Source organism: Tachypleus tridentatus, chromosome 7, assembly GCF_004210375.1.
Source record: "Tachypleus tridentatus isolate NWPU-2018 chromosome 7, ASM421037v1, whole genome shotgun sequence".
NCBI classification, from domain to species: Eukaryota; Metazoa; Arthropoda; class Merostomata; order Xiphosura; family Limulidae; genus Tachypleus; species Tachypleus tridentatus.
In genome coordinates, this window is record NC_134831.1 from 184,630,751 (window position 1) to 184,650,535 (window position 19,785).

Genomic DNA, 19,785 nt, shown 5'->3' on the forward strand with positions numbered 1-19,785 from the left:
AAGTTTCACGATATTCTTTGTTTTTGGATATTAATTTCCCGGGAAATAAATCAATTTACACGTTTCCCAAATTAGAGATTTTTGCAGATTGATAACATTAAAAGTGTGAAATAAATACTATTAACATATGCTACCTGTCTAAAATTAAATAACTGTTTGTTTGTAATTAATCACAAAACTACATAATGGTCTGTCTGTGCTCTGTCCCCCACGGGTAAAGAAACCTGATTTTTAGCAGTGGGAGTCCACGGGCATATCGCTGTGCTAGTGTTGGGAAGGGGGGGGGCGTTTCAGAGAACTAGTTACAAATAGCTAATTTACTCGGCTAGGGGGAGAGGGAAAAGTAAACAAACCCTCCACATCCAGATAATACAATATCAGCAGCTTGACAAAATTCGTGGACATGAAAAGGTACCAGAAAATACTAATGAGGTCCATTACCAGCACGTTAATTAATATCCTCAAGCCAAACGTAAAATTAATAGTACTTGAGAAAGAAAGATATCTAAGAAGAACCTGACCCTCCCAGATCTACAGAAAGAATGTGGATTTCGATGTCGCGACCAGAGACATTTAGTAGTTTAGCAAACGCTGAACTAAGCTTAAATATTATCTGACCCATATAGCTAAGTAATATCAACAGACAACAATGGCTATTTTATGCCTTTACGAAGCCAGCATGTTACATTATTTAGCCGTAGTGTGTCCAGAAATTATACTAAAAATGTAATTACACAAATAATTCTATCAAGTTCTTACAGAACAGAGAATTTACTATTTTAACCCTTGTCAAATAAATACATTCGAATAACGCTTTATTTTTCGAAAGGTTGTTATACTAGAATTGGTTAAGATCTACGAATTTATTTTCTCTTGAAAAAGGACAAACTGAATTAAAATCCCAAGAGGGGTACCTAAGGGCTCATTGTTACGGTCTCAGCTCCTTTTGATTTACACGCAGATTTAAAGTGTATAAAGTTGTTAAGGAAAGTCGATGTATTTACCTTTTTCTCGTACTTAATAGTGACAATGTAAGACTAGGAACAGTGGCGTGTTTAGTTAAGGGCTAGAGGGGGCCCATGGGGACTCATTGATAATCTTATTCTATGTAAAATCACATGGGATGTAGGGCCCACACAACCTTAAATTCGCCGCTGATTAGGGAAAACAAACATATACTTTGATAGGGTAGGAGTCGTCTTCAGGTAGAGAGTTATTTTTCCATAAGGGTAGTTGGTCTTTAGAACGAGTTGCCCTCAGTTGCAGAGGGAACAGTAAATTCAAAAGAATTTAAGGGGAAGGGCTTAGTAAATATTTGAATGATAAGGAGTGAATTGGAGTTTATATATTTAAATAAAAAGAATTCAACTTAGTGGGTGAGACAAGCTAGATGTACCAATAAGTCCCTTATGTTATGATATAATGTTAATTTTTTACCGAAAATAAACTGTGTTAAAAAATCCGTAATAAATTATTATGTTAATATTCAAATCTGTTAACTCTCAGTTTTGCTGGAACGTACACTTAAAAAAAAAAGAAGTAGAACCTGATGCTTCAAAAAAAGACAAAAGCTCGTAAAACAAATGTAACTTGATGTCTTGTTTATGTTCTAATGCAAAGTTGCACAAGGGGCTATCAGCAATTTGTTCACCACAGGTATCAAAAACTGATTTTAAGTGTAGAAGCTCTTAAACTTACTACTGAGCCACTGGGAGTGAGGCGCAATCTGTTGTTGTGAAACGATGAAATAAAAATATATCCTAAAAATTCCCAAATAACTGTTCCTGATCTCACTCTATCTTTCTAGTTGCTACTTCTATTAGGAAACAAAAAAAAAACAACACAAATTATGTATCGTTTCTGACAAAGGAACTCACAAAATGGCAAAATACAAATAATATTATGTGAATTTTTTATGGCACAATAAGATTCTATTACTTCTGTGTCTTTCTCAAGGAAGTATATTTGTTTGTATTTTTAACTTCGTTCAAAGCTACGTGAAGGCTATCTGCACTAGACGTCCCCAATTTAACAGTGTAAGACTAGAGAGAACGCAGCTAGCCATCACTACCCACCGCTAACTCCTGGAGTACTCTTTTAACAACGATTGATAGAATTGATCTTCACATTATAGCGCCCTCACTGCTAAAAGGGCGAGCATGGTTTTTGTGACAGGGATTCGAGCCCGCGACCCTCTGGCTGCGAGTCGAGCACCCTCACAAGCTGACCATGCCAGGCCTGGAAGTATGCAGTTTTATGTTCCACTTCTGAAGTGTATCTTCAATCAGTCGATAAGTAAATGAAACTCGTCGAGTATGAAAAATATCTGTTTTTTCCGCAAAAATGTTAAAAGTTTTGCTTTATTAGTTGTAATGACAATTATACTTTTTATTGCATTACGTAAAAATTAACAAAAGAACAGTTTGATGGAAGAATTAATTAATATATTATAATACAATTCGTTTGAAAAGGACAACTGTTGCAAATAAGGCTTAATGGTTGTATACTTTTATGGTCTTTCAATAATATTTTTATATTTGAATAGCTTTGATTAAAAAACGCATGGGGTTAAAATAATTGTTTAATAAATGCGTGTTTAAAAGCATTTCAATCTCATAGTGTTTAGAGCAACATTTGTTATTCTTTTAAGGATATATGTATGATCATTAATTGTTTCTGTTTGTTGAATCTCATACAAAGCTACACAAGAACTATATGCGATAGCCATACCTAATTTTGAAATGATAGATTAGAGGGAATGCAGCTAATAAACACTGCCCACCACCAAATTATGAATTACCCTAATCGAATAGTGAGATATGATCATCCCTCTTAAAACGCGCCCACAGCTCCAAAGTGCGTAGTGCGAACCATGAATCTATAGTCCAGAAAGTTAAGCAGCATTTTCTCGGTCCAACAGCTAGTCAGCACTACTTACTCATAATTCTTGTCAGATCGAATAGTGCGGTATAATTATCGTTTCTTATAATACAGAGTGTGAAGCAAAATTATTTTTTACGATAATGAAACGCGAACCACGACACCCCAGATTCACACTCCAGAAACCCCCGCTAGTATAGCGGTAAGTTTCCGGATTTACAACGCCAAAATCAAGGGTTCGATTCCCCTCGGTGGGCTCAGTAGATAGCCCTATGTGGCTTTGCTATAAGAAAATACACACACACACATACACTCCAGAATGAAGACTGCTGGACCGCACTCAGAACATAATTACAAATAAGACACAGTTTTCTTCACTTTGAACGTTAATTTAATGTTCTTAGGTACACGATTTATTGGTAAACTCTAAATTTTTTCCTAAATCGAACATCTTCAAACCTCGTGTAGCTTTGCGCTAGACTAAAAACAAACAAACAATACTAACTACATAGGTTGGTTGGTTTGTTTGGCGTTTTATGGCACGAAGCAACTAGGCGATCTGCGCCTAACATCTGGTAAAAAGTTAAAATTAAAGTGAAATTATTAAAATTCGTGAAAAGGAATCAAGATAAAACAAAGTTTAATTTTTAATTAAAAACATAATTGGCGTTAAATTCAATTTTTATATCTAGTTTACAGCAGTAAGAGAGAAACTACTGTGATACAAGTTTTAAAGTACTTTATGTAGCATAATTTTAATTATCGTAACTCGCCAGATTGAAGTTGGCCTTTCCAGTCCTGGTTTCGAGTTATTTGTCGTCACGGCCGTTTTCCGAAAGTAAAGTAATACAAATTTTAAAATACTTTTTCTAGCATAATTTTAATCATTGTAACTCGCCAAGGTGACTAACGGATAAGTTCAAACATCAGCGTTAGACACTTAAAGTTGACCTTTTCAGTCCTGGTTTCGAATTATTTGACATTACGGTCATTTTCGAATTTCAAATCGAAGTAATTGTACTTTAATTCTTAAGAATGAATTATATTAAAAAAATATATAATTTATAAATTTAAAAACTTAAAAAGCGTTAAAAAGATCAATGGCCTTTCAAAAACTAAATATATTTGTAACATGGACAGTGTCATTGGCGATGGTGAGACTGCCCAACGTTATGGATAAACATTGGGACAAAACATGTTTAAAACGGTACCGTCGTTGAGAGTCGTAACGATGGCAAGACAGTAAAATGTGGTTTATTGTGACCTGAGTGTCACACAGACAACACATTGGTGCATCAGTCCTAGATAAAAGAAAACAATGAGTTAAAAAACTATGACTAATGTCTAGTTAGGACAGCTTCCTCTTTCCGATCCTTACGGAAGCAAGATGGTCAAAGCCCAAAAAGAGGGTTTTATTTGGAAAAGCTTGTTTTCACGTTGCTCACTGCAAGTCTACTGCCAACTGGCACGGAACCGAGCTTTGAATACGTGACCACAGTCCATGTATGGAACAGGTACAGCAGTGACAGTATTAGAGCAGATAAATTTATTTAGCTGCAGTGTCGGCGAGCTCGTTCCCGCGACTACCAACGTGGTCTGCTGTCCAAAAAAACTGAATATAAGTAGATGTTAAAGAAAAATGGGTCAGTCGGTTTTGAATATGGGTGAGAACAGGGTGAGAACTAACGTGAAGCGATTCCAGTGCCAGTAGACAACTAAGCGATTCGGTATAAATAGTGCAATTTGAGTACTGCTTAGCTTCTGTGTGATCCAGAGCAAGAGAAATGGCATACAGTTCAGCAGTAAATACAGAAATTGTGGAGAGGATTCTGTACGTAACCACCGAACCACAACAAACCATGGCAAAGCCCACACAGTCACCTGATTTCGAGCCATATGTATAAATACACATGGAAGGATTTTTTGAAAGATGTTCAGCAAATAATAGACAGTATTTCCAATCAAGAGTGTCTGCTTTTCTCATATGACTTAAATAAAGGTCACATTTGGGGATTGTAATAAGCTGACCAGTGGAAACAACAATGGTATCCAAGGATAGACTCAACTCATCCAACTGCGACTAGATACGAAAGCCAAAAGGAGCAATAGCAGATCGTCTGTTCTGAAAAAGCATGGCCCACTGAGAAAGGAAAACACAACCCCAGGTGAGATGCTGTGGTGAGGATCAAAGTTTTTAAGCATACAGTAAAGATAGTTGCAAACGGCAGAGATGTAGAGGAGGTTCATGAGACTCTGTGTATAAGTTCCGAACTGGAGGAGTGCGAAAAGCCTCGGTGCAGAGCCGAAGTCCCTGATGATGATTGGGGTCCAGCATCTTCAAGGCCGAGGTTCTGGCAGAGCCATAGACCCATAGTCTAGTTTTGATTGAATAACAGCACGATATATATTTAGCATAGAACATTGATCTGCTCCCCAAGTGGTGGAAGAGAGGACAGGGAGGATGTTCAGTGCTCTTGTATATTTGATTCGTAGCTGCTTGATGTATGGTATAAAGATCAGGTTATGGTCAAAGATAAGCCCCAAGAACTTTGTCTCAAGGACCACAGGTAGCACAACGTCACCGATACGGAATTCAGGATCGGATTAAAAACCCCGTTGGTGGCAAAAGCGCATGCAAACGGTTTTAGAAAGAGAGAAATTAAAGCCGTTTGCCGTGGTCAACTTCAGTAAACGATTGAGAGCAGTTTGTAGCTGCCGCTCAATATATATCATGTTCGACGACAAACATAAGATGTGAAAGTTGTCGTCTACATAGAGCCCGTTTACAACAGTGAGAGGGAGTTGTTCAGTGATAGCATTAATCTTTATACTGAAAAGTGTTACACTCAAAACGCAGCCCTGAGGGACTCCTAGTTCCTGTAGAAAAGAACGGGAAAATGTCTAACCCACATGAACATGGAATCGCGTGTCCATCAAAATTTTTTAATAAAAATGGGCAAATGGACACGTAACCCCTACAAATGAAGGTCTCGCAAAATGCCATTTCTCCATGTAGTATCATAACCCTTCTCAAGGTTAAATAATATTGATACAAGATGTTGTAGTTTGAGAAAGACTTTTCTGATTGACGTTTCAAGTCGAATCAGTCGGTCCATGATGGAGCACTGTAGTCGAAACCCATACTGGCTGGGCAACAGAAGGTTGTTTAATTCGAGGAACCAAACAAGACGAGCATTAACTATCATCTCTAAGGTCTTCTAGAGACAGCTCGTCAAAGCAACTGGGCAGTAGTTTGAAGGAATCTTGGGATCCTTTCCAGGCTTAGAGAAAGGCAGGACAATAGCCTGGCGCCAAGCATCAGGAAAAACATTCTCTTGCCAGATTCGGTTAAAAACAAGCAGAAGATAGATGGCGCAGCATGTCATACTCTACATCATCAGGTCCAACGGATGTACTGCCAAACCGATGAAAGACCAGTTTGAGTTCCACCAGTGTAAAGGGATGATTATAGTCATAGATACAATCAGCTCGAAAGGAAAGAGGCGACCGCTCTGCCCGAGTCTTGATGGCTAAGTAAGTGGAGGAAGAAGCAGAAGTGCTAGATACCCGGCAAAAGCTTTCAACTAGAGTATCGGCGATGCTCCAGGTATCAGCTATTTCTTGGCCATCAGAGAACAAGATCAAGAGGGGGACAGAATTATATTGCTAACTGACCTTTCGAGTCTTGTCCCACATGACTTTGGAACTCGTGGTAGGAGATATGCCGGTTGTGAACTTAATCCAAGATTCCTTCTGGTTTTGAAGTCTTACCCACCGAGCATGTGCACAGGCCTGCTGGAAAGCGATGCGGTTCGAGAATGTGGGATATCAACGGAAAGCATCCCAGGCCCGTTTTTGAGCCTTCCGTGCCATGTGGCAAGCAGGATTCCACCGACGAGGATATAGTGAAAAACGTGTCGAAGTTTTAGGAATACATTGAGCAGCTGCTTGTATAATACAGTCAGTTTCTGCTACCACACAGTTGTCTACTGATGGCTTACAGACGATGGCAGGATCAAGTTGAAAGAGGACCAGTTTGCGTGATCCAACATCCACCGGAGCACGCGGATGGGGTTGCATTGACCCGGCCAATCTCTCTCAACATCATAGGAAAATGATCACTGCCTCGTGGATTATTGTCAACCTTCCATGAAAAGTGGGAGAATAGTAAAGGCGAGCAAACTGAGAGATCAATAGCAGTAAAGAACTGACTAGGTGCATGGAAATAAGTAGAAGAGCCAGTATTGAAAAGAGAAAGTAATGTAAGAAAATGAGGTACAGATGTTGAAGATTGCTGCTCAGAATCTTCAAGACGTAATCCTTCACCTATGGACTGTTTTTCACTATTTTATTCAAGATGATGATTGAATTTTGTATTTTCTAGAGTTTGTATAGTTGTTTTTATGATATGTTTAACCAGTCTGGACTAGCATATTCTATAATAGGTCTAATAGATGTTTTGTAAGTTTTTATTATGTTTTCAGGAGAAATGGCTTGAATGTTACCCGATAGGCTTCTTGCATAATTTGCTCTTTTCCAGATTCTAGTCAGTATATTGTTAATATGCTGTGTCCACGTTAACTTAGTATCGAAAGTTAAACCTAAAAATTTTGCTTAGGTATTAATCTGTAAAAGTGATCCGTTCATGTATAAATAACTTCGGTGGATCCTTTTTTAGTTTATTGGATCTGGTGAATAGTATTACTTGGTTTTTCGGTATATTTCTTTTTATTCTATCTTCCTGACAGTATTATTCTAAGCTATTTAGGACTGGTTGGAGGTTTGTTGCTGCTATTGAAGGAGTGGGGGCGCTTTTCCAGACCGCTATATCGTCAGAAAATTGTGATGCAAAACCTAACTTTAAGTCCGATAGTGATATATTACTCACGTACATGATAAATAAGATAGGGCTAACTACCCCTCCTTGTGAGACACCAGTCTCAGGTGAAAAAAACTCTCTCTCTCTCTCTGGTATTTGGGTATATTTATTTGTATACCCATAAGGGTCAGGTACACTAGACCTCTTCCTCCTTCCATAACTTTGTTGAATGAAGTGGCCAGATTAATATATTTCGAGTAAATACTGAATGGCTGGAGTGATGAAAAACACTCTTGATTTGTTATTTAACTTTTCAAATAAATTATTCAAATCAGAAACTAAAAATCGCGGCAAGTATTCAGTTTAGAGGGGGCGCTAAAATAGTCCTGTCCCAACTGAGGAGTTCAGGTATATTTTCATTCTCCTTTGCCCCGTTCGAGAGGTTCACTATAAGTGTGTCATGGAAGATTGAGTTGCTACGTTACTATGAGTTTTAAATTTTTTTCTTTTACAGTTTCGGTTTTAGGAATGTATATATATATATTTACCTGTAAACAGAAAAAGGTTGAACAATACCAAATATTTTTGATATTGGTGAAATAAAAGGAAAATAATTAATTAAGGCATTATTAATCTGTCAATCCTTCCAGTGCCCGGGCCGGGCGAGTTTCATAACAAATTATTCTGCAAATAGCAAACGTTGATGTCTTGTTTTATTAATTGTATAAAAATATTTTGCACAAAAACTGTTTGTTTTTGACTTTCGCACAAAGCTACACGAGGGTTATCTGTGATAACCGTTCCTAATTTAGTAGTGTACAACTAGAGGGAGGGCAGCTAGTCATCACCACCCACAGACAACTCTTGGGCTGCTCTTTTACAAACGAATAGTGGGCTTGACCGTCCCGTTATAATTTTCCATGGCTGAAAGGGAGAGCATATTTAGTGTGACGGAGATTCGAACACTCGACCCTCAGATTACGAGTCGGGTGTCCTGTTTGTTTTTGAATTTCGCGCAAAGCTACACGAGAGCTATCTGCGCTAGCCGTCCCAGTGACTCAATGGAAGCTTGTAACGCTAAACACCGGACGAGCCCAGAACAGATAGCCCATAATGTAGCTTTATGCTTAACTACAAGCAAAAAACAAATCATATCTATGGTGATTGTTTTGTTGAGTTTGGTGAAAAACTGCTCTTGCGCAATGTACTCCAGCCATCCTATGACTGGAACGCTTTCGAAAGTGTTTGAGTTATATGGTTTTTATTACTTCATATTAAAACTTCTTTAACTCACGAGGTTTTCTGACATCATGAATGATCTAGCCATCCATAATTTACAGGTAATAAACGAGGGAAGGCAGCTAGTCAACACTACCCACTACCAATTTTAATCTAACGGTACGATTGAGACTCACACAATAAAACCTCACAACTGAATGGGGAAACATGTGCAGTATTAGGATTTGAAACTACGAACCACAGTTTACAAGCCGAGCTACCCAACAATAAAGCCATGCTATTTTAGTAATTTAACAGTAAGTGGTGTCATAATATAATAATCTATACAAGTTCTTTGTTGTTATATGAAGAGGAGAAAGTGAAAGACAGGCCTAACGTTTTCTAACAAATTTTACTCAGTGTACCACTCTACCATACATAGATATGCCTGAAAAAAAAAAAAAAAAAGACAACTAATCGCTTCAAAATGATCTTGAAATGGCTTGGCTGTGACTTCTATATAGGCCTTAATGTGTACTTTTATATACAAAAGTTAAGTTTAGTGTGATCAAATTGTACTTCTGGGTTAGATTTTAGAAACCTGTCAGTATTTCTCTTTCTTCTTGCTTTTGTTGCTATTTTTCGTTTCAGAAACGTCCTATTTTGTTTAAGGTTTATTTCCACGTTTTATGTAAATTTATTATAAAATAGCTACTATAGGTTACTGTAACGAACGTAGTAATAGTAGTGTTTAGGATTAGGAGAGAAGCTTAAATCTCCCATTCACTAAGAATCACTCATTTAGGCCTATTTGAAGCACAGTTTACACTGAGTTAATTAGGGCAAGGACACCTAAGAAAAATAAGATTCGCTACCTTGTGTGCTCAACGTTTAAAAAAATCCACAATTAAAAACACCTGTAGTAAGCCAAAATCACCATTCATAACAACAAAATATGCCTACCAATCCGGCGACGCATAAATTTAGGCTTAAAATATTCAGTCGAACATGGAAGAACTTTTTCCTGCTTCTAATGTGGGTAAATTGTTCTAGCACATGACAACAACAGTGCAGTATCAGACGACAATGATAATAAACTGAGCACGTACATACTTTGTTAGGGATTGTAGGGAAATTCAACAGCAACAACAAAGACTTGAAGGTAAGGAGAATAAGTTTCATTAATTCATTACTAATTTTTATTTTATTTCATTATCAGAAATTTATGTTTCTGTCTGTATCCAAGAAAACAAAACTATTTACACTCTGGTAAATGATATCCAAAGAAAAAAAAAACTAAGATATTCTCTTTAAGAACATGACTACGTAGCTAGTGTGCCGAAGACACGCAACACAAAACTTTGGTCGAAATGCTGTTTATATTAGCTGATCTAATTAGATCTTGTACTGTGCAAAAGGCGTCGTCAGTGGTGAGCCTCAGCACATAAAATTTGTGGTCGTTATGCTATAATAATATTACTGTTACTGAAAACTAGTGAAGAAAAATTTGTTAAAAATTATCAGTATAATTGTGATGTAATATCACACCAGGGCCTCAGCCTGGAAGGAGGGGATACCAACCTTCTCTGAAGTTGTGGGGCAAAATAAAAGGCCAAAAATTTTAGTAATAACGCAACTTATAAAACATAACAGTTGCAAGAATTACGTGTGATATATTTATATCCACGTGTGTTTATGTGTGTGTTTATGATACTTTTAATTTTAAAAGATATTTATGAATTCGTTCTCTTAATCTTCGGTAATTCTGTATTTGTTGCTCCCCCCCCCGTAAAATTGCTGAGGCTTTAGCCCTGCACACAAATCACTTATGATACTTTGCTTACACAAAGCGTTACATACCATAATATATTACCTTTATCTCCATATGTATATACTTATTTTAGGCATTTTATCTTACAACTTCACTTAATAAGTTTTTACTATACATTCGACAAAAACTAGATTAATTTTGGAGTAACTCCACCTAAAATCTTAGTTTCTGGGGTACACGGTGGTACAAATCTTATCATTCAGTTGAGACTAAAAAAATATTATGAAGTCAATTAAAACTAAATTATTGTTTGCTTCAGAGTGCAACGTTGAAAATTAAAAACAGTGTTCTATATGAAATACACAACCTAAGGACACCAAGGGACTTATTGGTCGATCCCATCCACTATACTACACGATAAAATCAAATCCGGCCTTTATCATTCAAATACTTATAAAGTTTTTCATTAAACTCCCTTAAAGTAACTGTATCTACTACACCCATTCCAAAAGGTCAACCATGCCGTTAGAAAAACAAAGCCGGTGTCTACCTGGCCAGAATTTATGTGTCCTCTATTCTCATCATTATTAAGAAAGGTAATGCACGAGCACTATCAGTTCCCTTAACAGTCTTAAAATATCTATTGATGTATCCTTTTTTTCCCAGAGAAAACAAGTTCAGGGATCTTAACCTATCCTAGTATGACAACTTCTATTCCAGGTGTCTTCCTAGTAACCCTCCTTTGAAATTTTGGGAAAATTTCAGTGTTCCCTCTTAAAGTAAGGAGCCCAAGATTTAATATGGTACTCCAAGTGTGACCTAATTTAATGAACTATAGAATGACAATTTTATTCCTCTATATGTAGTTGCCTCAACCTTTAAGAAACACTGAAATCATGCATTTTGGTGATAAATATACTTCATGTTTTAACACAGGTTTCAAAATTTCTATTTCATTTTTTTGCCTGTTACCTTTAGAGTCAACTTTATTTTATCAATAAAATTATTTCGTTCACCCTCAAAGCAAAGTGAAATATCCAATGTTTTTTAAAATTGTTTTTTTTCTGTCTTACATCAGAGACTGGAAAAACTTTAATTTCTCAATAAACTGTAGTATGGACTTCATTGGCCTTGAATGTATTAAAATGGGCAAAGCACAGGTCAAAATACATAATGAGTGTGGTTTTATTGTTAACGATACAAATAAGTACTTCATCGTACATTAAATAGGTGTAAAAATCTGTAACAAAGAAAATATGGGCAAATAGCTAATTAGGATAGAAATGATTCCATTTTACAAATGCTTAAATCATTTCTGTATTCTCAAATGTTGACCTCAACATGCAGAAGCTTGTTTTTTGACTATTTAACTTAATGATAGAAACCAGGTTTAGATACCTGTGGTGGACAGATCACAGACAGCCCATTGTGTAGCTTTATGCTTAATTACAAAAGAAATAAAATATTTCATTTTAATTAATGAGTGAATAAATACTTTCTTTTTTATAGAAAGTCAACAGTTTCTTCTTGTTAAGTTACTTCATGCTATTTATTAGGTTTTTAGGTCACTATATAATAACCTAAATCAATTTAGGTATGTGAATATCTTGGCACTGCACCTAATTTATTATTCAGTATTATACAGTGTGTGTGCGTTTTTTCATATAGCAAAGCCACATCAGGCTATCTGCTGAGCCTATTGAGGGAAACTGAACCCCTGATTTTAGAGATGTAATTCTGTAGACTTACCGCTGCATTAGCCGTGGGGGCGTATTATACAGAATATCCCAGAAGTCTGGACCACAGGGAAAATAGACATTATAGCCTTAAAGTTAGACAAACACATTTCTAATATCAATTATACATATTTCAAAGTCTCCCACTGGGACAGTATTAAGTCTATGGATTTACAATGCTAAGATCAGGGGTTCGATTCCCTTCAGTGAACACAGCAGAAAGCCAAATGTGGCTTTGCTGAAAGAAAACACACATACACAAATTTTAGAAAAGAAAACATCCTGAAGGCACAGTATACCAACAACTGATATTAGTTCAGCTGTTAATCGGCATGCAGATTGAATAATAAATAAATAAAGAAAACGTGTATTTTTCCCAACAGGTCCAGACTTCTGGGGCACTCTGTACAACAAACCATCTGTTTAATATTTACAGATTTATTGTCAATTCCTCAAAGATAAAATTGAAAATATAATCTGTGACATAAGGGCCTAATGCATTCCTTGATTCACCAAATCCTCTGTTATGGACTGCAGTTTTGTCTATTCAATACTCATCAGTACAACTAGAGTCAACAAATCAAGGAAACAGAGTTAAGCCTCTTATAATGTAACATTATAGATCTTCAAAAATTTAAATCAAGTTCCAAAATTATAAGATATCATTGATTGTTTATTATTATTCCACTTTATAGCAATAATCAATTAATACATTATATAACTATATACATTGGTTTTACCCTTTACAGCAAAACAACATTCTTTGCCAATCATTTGATATATGGTATTAGTTGCATATAAAATTACAAATAAAACGTTCACTCAAGATTCATCTTCATCTACAAAATAAGGACAATTACCTGCTGTTTTCTGTGTGTCAATTTTAATCAGCCCTTTCTTCAGGTTCATAAACAGTGTCATTAACAAGTTACAGTCTTACAAAGCAGCCTACTTATTGCAACAATAACCTGTACAATAAAAGTGACTTCTATTAATGAATAGAAATATTCAGCAGTATGTCCTAATTATGAATGTAATATCAGTTATAACTGCAGACTGACATGGTGAAAACACTAAAGTAATTTCAATAATTAAATGTTTTGTTTATTTATTTGATGCAATCAAATTTATTTTCCTTCTTCCCTTTTCTAAACTGCCAGTTAAATATACATATGTACACCTGTATGATAACCCAGTTGTAGTATTTGCAAGTTACTGAACAAATACATAAAAAAAGTTCAATATTGTAGAAACATACAAATAAACATAATTAGTTCTTTTGAAAAAATAATTATTTTTTTCTAAGGGAAATAAAATAACTTTGTAACTTTATTACTATCTTAAGCAGTCGGATTTGTTTAAAAAAACAAATGTTAACATTTTCCACACGACAAGTTTTATTTTCAATCCTTGGATCACACAATTTGCATATTTTCATGTACTTAAGACACACATTTCATGTTCTTTACTAACCTGGATCAAGAGTTAGAGTTGCTATTTTAATTCTGGAAGATAAAAATAAATAATTTTCATTCATTTATTCTAACAAATGAGCACTGAGAAAACATACGACAATAACTGTAACATATTAAATATCAGTGTACAATTATTAGTTTATTCTTTTATTGTTTTTTAGTTTTACAAAAAATACTTATACAAGTATGTTAAAAGTAACATTAAACTACTGAAAGACTCTAGTAACATCACTAGGTTGAAATGGTTGGTTGCAATGTGAACAGATATTTTGATTAGCTGTTGTTGTTAAACACATTCTACAAATCACGTGGGTACAAGGAAGGCGATAAATAACCGAAGTAGTTCCAGCACAATGACCACAGTCGCCATGTTTTGTTGAAATATGAATGGATAGTTGTGATGCATTTGATGGACAAGTTCTTAACCTCAGTGAATTCAGTGTTGTTTGTAAGGCTTCATTTAAACTTTGTGAAAGACGTTCTTCATGGTTATTCTCTTCTTGGATGTTACACATTGAATTTTCCACTTTTACATCAGGTGAACAGTTATCAAGATGAACACTGGTAAGCTCCAATCTGCAATTTTTCCTCCCTTGATGAGTATTTGGAGAGATTGATCTTTTACATTCAAGCTTGCTTTGACTGAGTTCAATTACTTTTCCAGTCGACGTAAGCTCACACAAGCGACTTGCTCTAACATTAGAAACAGTATTAAGTAAAGAGTGGCATTGCAATCTGTCAGAAACTGGCTGTTGAATGTGGTTTCCACGTCCAACAGTCCGACCAACATTTGTGAACTGATCTCCATGTTTTATCAAAAAGAGATCCAATCTTGCCTTCAGAGCTGAGTTTGGGAGAGGGGTACATCCTTTGTGAAATACCACTCCTGTGAAAGGGTCACTTGGAAGTCTACCCCAAGATGCTTCCACATTAATGAACTTATCTAAAGTAGACTGGTCAATTGTGTGGCCAGATGGTAGTAAAACTGGAAGGGACATAATTTCACATGATATTGGATCTATAAATTCTTCTGGTACGTGGGCAATTTCAACACTGTGTTTACAAGGTGAATGTGATTTTGCTGAAGAAAGATCAAATATAAATTTAATTTAAGAACAAATTTGTGAAGGAATTTTACATCTTACAGCAATAATCTAAACACATCATATTTACTTGTAATCAGCAACAAGACGTTTAAGTCAATATATTTCTATCAGTTGATATGTTCAGAACAAATTTCATAATTCTTCATACAGTACTTTATCTAAAAACAACAGAACAACTTGTGTTCAGCTACAAGACTTTAATAAATATAGAATGCAGTCTTTGTGAATGAATATGATTTATCTTCATCACACTGGATGCTAAAGTTAATTTTCAATTAGAACACTAATAAGAATGTAACCTAGTTCTTTTCAAAATGATATTATGGTATCTCTTTGTTGAGCTTAACCAATAATTTTTTTTTTCATTTATTACATTTAGATAATAAAATAAGGTCTTACAAGTTTCAGCTGAGCTTCCACTACCACAGTCAATACTTTGTTCCAATCGCATACTTTTCTGTTTGGTATTATTATAGGCTTTGAGTTGTAGGTCTAAGAAAGACTTCACAGCTTCTTTTGTACAGCCCCTGCTTGGCTGCCCCCACACTTCAAGGAAAGACAAGGCTGGTACAGTGCTACTTAAAGTTCTCATAATTCGCAAACGAATTCTTCTTACACTGTTTATACTCCCAATAAATTTTGTCCGGAAGCGATAAAAGATGTCACTATTTCTACTAAAATCAGGAAGTGAGGTGCCTCGGACCAGTTCTCGAGGACAATAGTAATGGTTGTAAAATCCTAATCTTGAATTACTGATATTGAAGCATTTTCCAATTATATCAAACCTGTCTGTAGAGTCTTTCTCATCTAAAACCAGTATTCAATAAAATAATTTAAAAACCAAACAATCAATTTGATGCAAGTATACAAAAATGTTAGGTTTTATAGCATAATCTTACAAGACCATTGTTAACTAACAGAAAATAGAAAAACACAGATTTTAATACATCTAAAACTTTCTTAAAATAATGAATATACAAACTTTAAAATTAGATAAAAGTATTATTTAAATATACAAAAACATTTTAACAGATTTTTTAACCTTATATTATCATTCATGATCTTAACTGGAGTATTCTTTGTAGATTACAGATTTCTATTACAGCCTTATTTTAATTGGATAATTCATGGCTCATGTAATGTATAATTAAAAAATGCCATTCACATATGAACTGTGGATTTTGCTTGGAAATTCAAACTTTTCCTTCTCCAATACAGTGCTACCAGGATTAATATTTTTATAGTTCGGATGTATCTTTAGATAAACAAATTCAACTTTTATTTTTACATGTTGGTTTCCATTCTAACAACTGAAATGTGATGCACCCACCTCACCATATAAAATATTCAATATTCATAGGTAATCCAACATTTCAAGTAGACATGCCAATACATTCCTGCAAACTTCATAAAATAACTAAAACTGTACAAGAGTTAATTTTAACCATTTCATTATGCCTAAAATAAATGCATCACAATCTATTAATAACACTTGGTTTATAAAGATATCCTTATCTCATTCATCTTTTTTTTTCTCTAAGTTCTGGCCCACACTAATGTATTTCTAATATTTTGCAGAAATAATCTTACAAAATAACAAATAACGCAACAAGCATATTATTTGGAACAAGATATTTTTTGATGTTGGCTTGATGGATTACTAACAGAAGAATAACTACACTTAATGTAAACAATAACTAAACATGTGAACTATATGTAATGCAAAAAATGGAAAGGACCTTTAAAAAACTAGTTTGAAAAAGGAATTGAAACCTTGAAAATCAATACTTGATTTTGAATACTGAGAGTACACTTCTATGCCCGTTGTTTGTTGACTTCCAACCTGTGTTCCTAGTAGTATGTGAGAGACTTCCAAGCATACTGGGAATGTAACTGTTATGTTAACAGGTGGCTTGATGAAGTACTCTGCACGAAACCCTTTTTGTCTCTTGTTTGCATCCAAGGATATAAGATTGTCCACTTCATATCCATCGGCAGAGACTTGATCACACTGGATATGGCAGTTGTACTCCACCTTACAAAAGTTGAGAGACATGACACAATAGGAAGGCTTGAGCTGGAAAAACATTTTACATGTTTCACTTGATGTAAAATTCAGTACTTCTGGAAAAAAAATGTCTGTTAAAATGAATTTAAGTTTTTATCATAAGAATTTGACCCTGATATTACTACTAAAGTTAATATTTGTTTTAATTAGCTCACTCAATATTATCAATTACATTAAATACAAACATTTAAAAATGAGTGACTTTTAAGTATGGCTATTTTATATATACATATATGCATTGAAATGCCAATTAATTTCACAATTTGTTTTATCTAAAATGTGTGAAAATACATCATTACATAAACTTGTAGTTCAGAACATGGTGATGTGGTAAGATCACCTGGTTAAAAGAAAATACACATTATGTCACTGTTAACATACCATAATGCATTTCAATAATAAAAAAAAAAATCAAGATAGAATTAAATGGAAATTTTCAAAGTGGCATTACTAGTGATAGAAGAATAAACATTAAATTTTCATGTCATATTTGTTTATTAACACATTACATACAGGTAGGCCCGTAAGTCCCTACCCATTTATATATCTTATGTATCCAGTGTATCTGTGTTCTGTCCCTCATTCTCGCTGCATATTATGTGACGCCATGTTCTGTGAGACATTTTCCTCAACATAGCAAGGGTTATTGTTCTAAATGCCACGGTAACATCTGTCTTCAACTCATCATTAGTATTATTGAATATAACATAACAACATATGGATGGGTTGGGACTTACGGGCCACCCTGTACATTGGTTTGGAGCCTAAAATGTTACCTCACAATGTACAATTGTTGATAAATTAATGTAACTTACCGTGTTAATTGCAGTTATTTTCAGGTTTACTGTGTCATTGCAAATTACTGAATGTCATTTTTGTATTTCTTTCGTTTCATTCCAGTAATATTATGTAAGGTTATTTCTAGTTGCAGAGTATTTCCTCATATTTAGTCTTTAATTTGGTTTAACATTCATACAGCACATTTTAATTTAATTTTTTCAATTTCGTGGTATCTCTTGAATTTATTTTACGAAATTGGCGTTTTATTCAAGTATGGGCATCTAACTTAAACCAGTAATAATATAGAATTTCGTACGTATTTTATAATAAATTAAGGAAATCGTAGGCCTAGTTAGTAATTTAATATATTTGTAAACTGTAGATCTAACAAGCTCCAGAATTTAAAATTTTAATCTGTTTCTAACAATAACGTGATAAAATGAAGTGTATATTATTGATAATTATACGTATAACAAGGTTTTAAATTCAAAATAAATTAGGGAAACTTTCTTTACTACATTGTGAAACTTTACAGTCGCAAACATAATGAGGCAATCGTAAATTAACTGCCTATATTTTAAACTTAAATAAAGTTTCTAATTAAATTTCTTGAAATAAATAACACTCTTACCGCAAAGGTAAAGATATTATAAATATAACATTACTAACTACTAGTAGTGACTATTACATACTTGTTTTTTTCTGTAAAACAAAATTGAATTTGATTAAGATTACAAAGAAAACCTGGACGCATTTGTTCTCAACACTGTTTTGTGAAGTTCATTGTAGATAAATAACATTTCAAAGTAAAGAAATTATTTCATTGATTTGTAACTATTAATCGCATAATTTTTATTTCAACAACTAAACATTCAGAAATAGTCAAGAAAAATGTGCATAATGTTTAATTTGTTTTAATACGCGCAACAAGCTAAAATTTAAGCGAAAATGTGGGGTTTTCACTATAGAAGAATTTTGAAGGTTTTTTAGGTAACTAATAACTAAAACAACATTAACATTATTTACATTAAAATAAAAATGTATCATGTGCAAAAATCTATATATGAATTACTGCGGAAAATTAAAATGGAATATTTCTTTTGGTAATTAGTCATTCTTGTTTTAAAATATCAGTTGCGTGTATTATTGTGTGTAAAACACGCTCATAGAAAAGTAATAAACTGTTAGGAATTGTAAAGTTAAATGTATTTTAGACCGAAATTGAAATAACACTTCTTATTTTTTTCATGTGTATTTTTTTCAGTTAACTTGTTTAACAAATACATAAAACTACTAAACGTACTTTATGAAACGAGAATAAAATAATTACAATAACAATGATACATCTGTATAATGTACTGAAAGCGTTTTGAAATATTTAACACTTATTGATGGTATCCAGTATAGAAAATACAGGGTGTTCGGAAAGTCACTGTGCAGTTTTGTAATCATATTTTATTTAGTCTATTTCAAGCCAGCAACTGATAGCGTTGTTTAGAAACAAAATAAGAAGGATGAAGGCCTGTATTGATGCCAACGGGGGGTCACTTTCAACATTGTTTATACTTGTCATTCATATTTACCTCCTGTATTCTATATTGAAACATGTCTGTTAATAAATATATAAGTGCATAGTGACTTTCCGAACACCCTGTACGTTCAAGAAAAAATAATTTGCTTCCAGGTTTACGTTAAGTCGCTATACATTATATGTTTATTTAAACCCTTTTCACCTCATTACCGGATAAAGTTTTTTTTACTAAAATAATGACCAAAAAATCACTCATTGTATTTAATTTGGAAGTATTTTAAGAATGATAAATATAATATTGTAATTTTCATTTCTAATTTGGTTGCTTATTGTTTTGCTAGAGGTAACTTATGATTAGATTATAATAACCCACATCCAAAAATTTCCCGCAGCACGTAGAA

At 34.2% G+C, this 19,785-nt stretch overlaps 1 protein-coding gene across 12 annotated transcripts; it reads right to left on the bottom strand.

Moving 5' to 3' along the window:
* Window positions 1–13,079: 13,079 nt before the first annotated feature.
* LOC143257476 (RING finger protein 37) lies at window positions 13,080–18,680 on the bottom strand. Of its 12 annotated transcripts, none has more exons than XM_076516184.1 (4): window positions 18,546–18,680; window positions 16,794–17,082; window positions 15,405–15,812; window positions 13,080–14,980 (listed from the first exon to the last, which is right to left on the bottom strand). In XM_076516184.1, the coding sequence occupies exons 2-4, from the start codon at window positions 17,059–17,061 to the stop codon at window positions 14,106–14,108; spliced, it is 1,551 nt and encodes a 516-aa protein (XP_076372299.1). In that variant the 5' UTR covers window positions 17,062–17,082; window positions 18,546–18,680; the 3' UTR covers window positions 13,080–14,105. The 12 variants fall into 12 exon arrangements, with proteins under 12 accessions (XP_076372299.1, XP_076372295.1, XP_076372291.1 ...); XM_076516180.1 differs by having other exon boundaries at window positions 16,779–17,082; XM_076516176.1 differs by having other exon boundaries at window positions 16,779–17,129; window positions 18,546–18,633.
* Window positions 18,681–19,785: the final 1,105 nt, after the last annotated feature.

Bases quoted from the DNA above. Each gene is read 5' to 3' on its own strand.
- LOC143257476 (XM_076516176.1), bottom strand. From the start codon at position 17,094: ATGTTTTTCCAGCTCAAGCCTTCCTATTGTGTCATGTCTCTCAACTTT. The intron at 15,813-16,778 runs GTTTCAATTCCT...TACTGGTTTTAG, and splicing joins ATCAAGTATTGATTTTCAAG to ATGAGAAAGACTCTACAGAC. The intron at 14,981-15,404 runs GTAAGACCTTAT...ATCTTTCTTCAG, and splicing joins TGGAAGCTCAGCTGAAACTT to CAAAATCACATTCACCTTGT.